An 8,212-nucleotide genomic window follows, 5' to 3' on the forward strand; every position below is an offset into this window, starting at 1 on the left:
TGTGTGTGCATGTGTGTGTGTGGTGTATGTGTGTGCATGTGTGTGTGGGGGGTGTACTCTCACATGCGTGCGTATACTTCTTTGGAGGAAGAAGAGAAGAATTACAGTTCAGAAATTAGATAACACACAATGAGTTATCTGCAAGGAAAATGCCAAGCAGTCTCTTCGAAGCTATCCCTGATGATATGACTCTAGTTACACACCCCAAGCTTCACTGTTTGGTTCATGGTGCTTTTAACTCCCTATTGCTCCTTGTCCCTTAGAGAACCATCCTTCTCCTGCTCAATTTCATACAAAGGTTCCTTGGCAGAACCCAGGGGCGCATTCATAATCTTCAAGCCATTCCTCTTCACTGAATACAAAGTTAAATTCGTTTATCTCTATCTACACTGAGAAAAGGACGGAAATTAAGCAGGAGAGGCAGCACAATGCCTTCCAGAATGGTGTATGGGTGTATGCAAGGTCAAAGCTTGCTGTAATTGAGTTAAAAAATAATAATAATAAACCCCAAATAACTGGAAACAAAAATATACCTCCTCTGCAGAATACAGGCCGGCTAGAAGTCTTCATCAAATGTTTCAGTGCACACAGTAGTCAGCTGTGTTAGTGTGCTTGAGATGCTGTGAGATACCCTGTAGCTCATAAATACTGAAAAGGGACAGTTTCCATAGTAACTAAGTGCTATTTAATGAATACCAAAGAACCAGAGCTCAAAGGATAGCCTTAAATTGCCAGACCAGGAGTTGCTGCTGCTCCTGCAGGCCTGCAAGCAGCTCACATTCCCCTTTCTCTGACCGGAGTTTTAACAGGTTGGCCATTTTGACTGGTCTCTGTCTCAACCATATGACACCTTAAAATTCTGTTCCAATATCATATGAAACCCACACTCTTGATTTCTTCTCTATAGGCTAAATACCAGAACATTCTACCCAAAAGAAAGGCCGAACAGCTAGATAAGGGCTATGTCCTTAGCTCTAAAGCTTTGACCGGAGCGGTGAAGCCCAGGGCACACACTTCTGTCACAAGAGATAGACACTGACTCAACGAGCTGTCAGGCTGAATACAGGGGACTCTTCATTTCCAAAGCAGAAAAAAAAGTTGATAATGTTCTCTTTGCACTAAATGCAGCCTTTTTTAAAAACTGTGCAATGACACAGAAGAGGTCTTGCAGTTGATTTTTCAGGGACTTTTTCTTTACAGGCTGGTTATGTCTAAGGTCATCTTTCATCAGGATTTCCAACCCTTCCCCTCACACACCCACTCCCAGGATCCATCAGCACACTGATGTCAGTGCCTCACTCTGGAACCATGCAGCTTCTATAGATTTACAAAACAAGCGACGAAAGGAGAGAAGTGCGGATGCCCTGCTTCTCTTTCTCCTGACCTCCTTTGGTGGCATTAATGAAACCCGGTTTTAGGGCAGCAGGTTATGTGGCAAGCACACTGTTTTCTACATGCCGTTAATAACCAACAAGAATAACAGAAACATCTAGGTACCATGTAGCCCCCCGAAGCATTAGCAATCGCTTCCTCTCTCAGGAGGCTGCCTCCTTACATAACCAGCAGATCAGGCAGCCCAGTGCGGGTTGTGGGCGCCCCCTTCAGGATATGGGGTTCAGTGCACATTGCTGTCTTCTGTAATACCTAATCAAAGCAGGCTATCATTTTTGCTAAAAGCATTTGAGGAATTTTGCATTAAAACATCTAGTGTCTAATTATATGATAAAACAGAAATCATACATAACACTGGACTGTAATTAATGTGAAAATCACCATCGTAGGATAAAGGGGAGTACTTTTTTGCAAGACAGAATATCCCCCTTCAGATAAATCCATTTCTTCCCTCGATTAAATAATTCTTTTCCACAAGGTTAACTCTGTGAACATTCAGCTCAGTCTATGCCAACACAATTCACATTGGAGCCGTCTGGCTGCCTTTGCTTCCTTCTCCAGGCAGCCTGGATGCCTGCTCTCTCACACAACCCTCAGCCTCTGCCTCTCCTTCCGTTTGACTCTCAGGTACGGATGCTTTGCCCATTTGCCCATGCTCATACCTCGTGACAGTACACCTCTCTCTGGCCTCATGCAGGACCGCTCTGCTCTGAACCTCTCAGACAGTAGTCTTTTTTCTTTTCAATTTTTTTATTAGATATTTTCTTCGTTTACATTTCAAATGCTATCCCAAAAGTCCCCTATACCCTCCCCCTGCCCTGTCCTCCTACCCACCCACTCCTGCTTCCTGGCCCTGGCATTCCCCTGTACTGGGGCATATAAAGTTTGCCAGACCAAGGGGCCTCTCTTCCCAATGATAGATGACTAGGCCATCTTCTGCTACATATGCAGCTAGAGACACGAGCTCTGGGGGTGCTGGTTAGTTCATATTGTTGTTCCTCCTATAGGGTTGCAGACCCCTTCAGCTCCTTGGGTACTTTCTCTAGCTCCTCCATTGGGGGCCCTGCCTTCCATCCAATAGCTGACTGTGAGCATCCACTTCTGTATTTGCCAGGCACTGGCATAGCCTCACAAGAGACAGCTATATCAGGGTCCTGTCAGCAAAATCTTGCTGGCATGTGCAATAGTGTCTGGGTTTGGTGGCTGTCAAACAGTATTCTTAACACATCCCTTCTGAGAGTAGACCATCTCACTTTGTATTTCCTCTCCTCTCCCTGGCCTGATAGCTTCCCAAAGGAAGGGCCTGTCCAACCTCGACCCTCGGAGCCTGTCTCCAAGGTGAAATAGCTCAGAGTGAGTTTGCGAGCACACGAGAGCAGTTCTCCTCATGCCCCAGCTACTTCTGCTTGAGAAAGAGCACTCAACCTCAAAAGCCAAAGTCTGCTTCCAGAGAACAAAAGGGCATCCTCTCGCACTTGGAGCATCTCATTTTTACTGATGCGTCTCTGCATCCTTTTGTTCTGTTACTGTCGAAGGATCTTGTACAATAATTGAGAGCAGAGTGAGGGGCTGCTCTCCTTGGCTTCCTCCGAAGCACAGCTGTTGCTGTCCCTCCTGCCTCCTGTGCAATGTGGAAGGCCGCTCTCTTCCACTTTGCTGAAATTCTACTGTGCTGAGCTTGACCAAGCTCAAGTTCCAAAGTACCAATTCAAGCATAGGCCTAGGGCAGAGCGCCTCATGTCTTAAGTTTGGCTTGTGTGCAGCAACTTCCTCTCCAAAAGTGCCATACAGAAGGAGCAGATGCTGGGGTATAGCTCTGCCTGGCAAAGACTGCACCAGCCAGGTACCCAGCATAGCATCAACTGTGTGGCACCACCTCTGCCACATCCACTCTTTGTGACTAATGCAAAGTGAGGCTTTTGTTTTATTTGTTCCCCAAACTGTGGTTAGGAAGGGGAAAAACCATCAATAGCGACATTCTCCAAAAGACTGGACTATGATTCCTTAACACTGGCAGAGTTTAAAAGCAAGGGCAGAGAAACTGTCCCACCTCAGTCAGCCTCAGGACACATGTTGATGAAATCTACTATGGGATCCTGGAACAGAAAAGAATGTTGGGTAAGATCTAAGCAAACCTGAATGAAGGGTGGGCTCTAGCTACTCATAGTATAGCAATACTAGTTCATCAACTGTGGCCGTAGTGCCACTCTATCAGTTGACAATAGTGGGAAAAGGCGTGGGGACCAAGGGGATTTTTCTCTGCCATCATCGGAACCCTTATTCCTTTTTTAAAAATGCACCTCAACATTGTAACAAAGAGCCAGAAAGTAAAGGAAGACCATGCCACTGCACTATGAGCCGGTGTGCACGACTCACTAGGATTCAGTGTGCAGGGTAGGAAGGGGTAGGAGGTGATGATGAAGAGCATTCTCCATCTCTAAGGACAGTCGAGAGCTGAGGATGGTGTGTGCAGCCAGGCTAAAAATATTGTGGTGCATCAGAAATGTCCCAGCTAGGACATCTGCATACATTTTGACTGGGAACAGAGGGTCCAACTGAGTGCCTTTCTCATAATAAGCAGGCCAAGGATAGAGAACTCGGGTGTTGGGATCGACCTAGATACTCCTCTTTCTCCTTTTGTATGTGAACTATGCAAAACATTCTTTCTCATTGTTTAAATGTTCATTCAATCCCTTATTCCATGAAGCCTCCTCTCCAGCAACCCCCTCTCTCCTTTCTCCATATTCTACAAATTTTGCATGTTAGTGCAAAATTCATATGGCATATGAGAGAAAAAAATTCAACCAGAATTTAAAATGCCAAATAAAAGTTCCAAAGAAGACTGGGCCTGTTCATTAGCTTGATAATATTTTTCTGCCTTCAATGGGATAACAAAAGCAGAGGAAATGGAAAGATCTGTGGGTTTCTAAGAGGCTGTGGGAGTCGGCACAGCAGAATTCCTGTTTACTTGCCTGCCTGCTCAACACAGGGGAATGAACTGAGCATAACCCGAAGTGCAAATACTCAGCAAAGCCCAACAGCAGCCGAACTGAAGGATAAGGTCATCATAGCAATGCATCTTAACCGCCCCCCTCTAAACCATGTTTCCTAGCAAGCTCTTTTTAAACTCACTATATATCCAAAGACAGTCTTTTTTTTTTCTTTTTTCTTTCTTTTTTTCTTTTTTTCTTTTTTTTTTTTTTTTTTCGAGACAGGATTTCTCTATATAGCCCTGGCTGTCCTGGAACTTACTCTGTAGACCAGGCTGGCCTCGAACTCAAAAATCCACCTGCCTCTGCCTTCTGAGTGCTGGGATTAAAGGCGTGTGCCACCACACCGGGCCCAAAGACAGTCTTGAATTTCTGATTCTCCTGCCTCTACCTCTCAAATTCTGAAATTATAGGTATGGGACATTGCATCTAGTATATGCAGCAACACTGTATCTAGTGTATGCAGCAACATTGCATCTAGTGTATGCAGCAACATTGTATCTAGTGTATGCAGCAACATCTCATCTAGTGTATGCATTGCTGGGGTTTGAACATGGGGCTTCCTACATAAAGCAAAGACTATCAACAGGGCTAGTTTAGCTTGTAAAATATGTCCACATATGTTGCTTCATGGTAACCTTGTGGTAGACATAAGAATGATCACTTTGTTATAAAAGAGGAGTAGGTCCACAATGACCTAATTCCCTTTATTCTTTATGTTGTGTGCATGGTACCAGGGACTGAGCCCAGAACTTCAACAACTCCAACAAACTCTCTGCCACTAAACTCTGCAGAGACTAAGTGGCCCTTGGTAGAGCCCAGGCCAGAACCTAGCACCAGTCACTCAGGCCTGTGTTGCTTTCCATTGCTTCGGGTACTGGGGTATTCATGATAAGCAGACCTGGATTGGAAGCAGGGGAGTGATCAGGAGGGCTTGGTAGTGCGAACACATATGTGTCATAGTAATGAAGACTTAGTTCTCACAAGGCTGAATACGTGTATTCACCAAAAACAACTTTAAATATTTAACTTTTTTAGTCATTATTATATAAAGAACAGTTGTTATGTAAAAGATAGGTAAAGAACAAATAAAAGAGATGAGCAACTGAATAAATGCCCAACAGATTATGAATAAGATGCCTATGGAGAACAGAAGCATGAGTTTGACCTTAAGTCAGTTATTCTTGGACTAAATGGAGGAAACCTAAGTAATATATAGACCATTTAAAAAAAATAACTACACATCTGGATCATTATGCACCATCCTGAAGCAAGTGACTAGGACAGGAGGGACAAAACAATGTTGCAGAGATTAGTAACTGGAGCTTGTGAGAAAGTAATCTAAATTTGTATAGCCTCGGGCATGACTCAGGGAGACATAATCACAACCTATAAATACCCTCCAAGCAGCAGAGAGTGGGAAAGAAAGTGAGTGAATTATTCACAACCTTGCATTCCGGTCATTTCTCTTTGTCCAGTTGTCTGAGAAAGACATCGCTTTGTACCTGAGCTGGTGTTATTCCCAGAACTCAAACCAGCCAAGGACTCTCACCGTGGGTCCTGCTCAAGACACCCAGGTGGAAGGTTAAAAAGAAGAGCCCAGCAACTCAAAATACACTCAATAGCGTTTTTTTTCCAGAGGTGCCTCATCTCATAATGCTTTGCTGGACAAACTCTTCCTTTCTTCTTCCATCCATCTTTCCTTTTGTCTTTCATTTCTTCTGTCCTTCCTTCCTTCCTTCCTTGCTCCCTCCCCCTTACAGGTCTTTTAAATATATCAAATTTGCATAGATTGTATGTTGTATTTTTATGGGCTTTTTGTGTGTGCAAATGTGTATGTCTCTGCATCTGTATGTGTTTCTTGTGCTTTTTTAAAGCTCTTTTTCTTCTTCTTCTTCCTATTCCAGCTTCTTTGCTTTTATTTTATCTTATGTTAGTTTATTGCCATTATTTAGATGTCTGTTTGTAGCCTAATGAAAGAGTGAAAGAAAGAGCCGGGCGTTGGTGGCGCACGCCTTTAATCCCAGCACTTGGGAGGCAGAGGCAGGCGGATTTCTGAGTTCGAGGCTAGCCTGGTCTACAAAGTGAGTTCCAGGACAGCCAAGGGTTTAAAAAAAAAACCCTTTTTTAAAAAAAAAAAAAAAAAAAAAAAAAAAAAAAAAGTGAAAGAAAGGGTGTAGATCTGAGTGGGTGGAGAATCGGGAGCGGGGGAGGGATCTGGAAGGAGCTGGGGAAGATGAAACCATAGTTAGAATATATACGGCAAAATCTACTTTCAATTAAAAAGTGAAATGAATTGCAAAGACTAGTAAATAAATAATTGAAGGAAAGGAGGAAGAGGAGGAGGAGGGGCCATGGAACCAGCCTCCCAGTGCTAGAACTGGACTGGAGAGAGTTCCATAGTTCAATAGAGTATTTTATTTTCTTTCCACTTTGATACAGGAAAATACAGAATAGAATTAAACATCCCACCCCAATGAGACAAAAATAGAACATGAAAAATGAAGTATAATTCTTGCACATTTTGTTCATAGTTACAGTTTTCTCATTACTTTAGATTTAGCTTTCTTGGTCTTACCTGATGAACACCATCTTAGATACAAAGTACTTTCTGCCCCACTGACTTGCACACAGTGTTACTAATTATCATTCCCATGACTCAAACAGAATGCTTCACAAGTTACAGCATTTCACAATTCCTTCCAGGAGAGAGGAACTTTGAGAATTTCTGGGTTTTCTAATTAAACTTTGTGATCTTCATAAGCCACGAGATATTTCAAAAGACATACCTGGTTCCAGCCTTGGTGCAATGGCCTAAAGTACTTGCATTGCACCAAGAGGACCATTGTACAGTGCTGGACCCTGCAGAGTGGAGCTTACAGAGTGGAGCACAGATGGATCTTCTGGAGTCTGTAAAGCCAAGCAATTGTCCTCCATTATCCTTCCTAGGCTAGTAGAAAGCCTGTCTACATTAGCTTTATCAGGCATCAATTCTTTAAACATAACTCTCTTTCTCGACATAAGGACAAAGGCCTCGGGTTGTGACTGGCTGTGATCCCAGGATGTCTCCTGACTTGAGGCTCTCACACAGCTCTTTACTGCTTGGTGTGAATTTTACAGCAGCAATGAGGTGATGTACTGGAGTGCTGGCCAAAGGCCACCTGCCATGACCGTGGCCTGCCAATCCTACGACTGATCCCTAGGTAGGGACAGTGAGTGTCCTGAGGAAAATGCCAACCACAAAAAGACCATCTGGGGCCTGTTTCTAGGCTCTCAGCCATAGGCATGTCCTTCATGTTCCAAATTCCAAATGGCCATCTTTTTCCCAGAGTGTGGCCCAAGGGCACTTCTGTATCTGTGTAACAATACCACTTCCTAGAAACTATGCACTTTGCTAACTACAATAGAACAAACATACTAGACCTTGAATAAGTCCCATAGAGTGAAGGCAGAAGGACCATCAAATTTCCATGTACATACACTGTGCACACACCGTGTCCTTGTGCAGAATTTCTGTGTACACACACTGTGTACACACCATGTCCGTGTGCAGAATATCTGTGTACACACACTGTGCACACACTACGTCCATGTGCAGAATTTCCATGTACACACACTGTGCACACACCACGTCCATGTGCAGAGTGTCCATGTACACACACTGTGCACACACCACGTCCTTGTGCAGAGTGTCCATGTACACACACTGTGCACACACCACGTCCGTGTGCAGAGTGTCCATGTACACACACTGTGCACATACCATGTCCGTGTGCAGAGTTTCCGTATACACACACTGTGCACATACCATGTTCGTGTGCAGAGTTTCC

General features: G+C 43.9%; 1 protein-coding gene across 3 annotated transcripts in view; it reads right to left on the reverse strand.

Annotated features, from left to right (window-relative positions):
- The window catches only part of Dpys (dihydropyrimidinase), a 78,534-nt gene that overhangs the window by 33,064 nt on the left and 37,258 nt on the right, over window positions 1-8,212 (reverse strand). Inside the window, exon 8 of one of the 3 annotated variants that reach the window (XM_029548076.1) lies at window positions 6,836-7,292. The exons of the other annotated variants lie outside the window; for them this stretch is intronic. Coding sequence (XP_029403936.1) covers window positions 7,259-7,292 — 34 coding nt within the window. The 3' untranslated portion in view covers window positions 6,836-7,258. Of the gene's footprint in view, window positions 1-6,835; window positions 7,293-8,212 lie in introns of those variants that run through there. 3 annotated transcript variants of the gene reach the window in all.

This window comes from Mus pahari, chromosome 17 (genome assembly GCF_900095145.1).
Source record: "Mus pahari chromosome 17, PAHARI_EIJ_v1.1, whole genome shotgun sequence".
NCBI classification, from domain to species: Eukaryota; Metazoa; Chordata; class Mammalia; order Rodentia; family Muridae; genus Mus; species Mus pahari.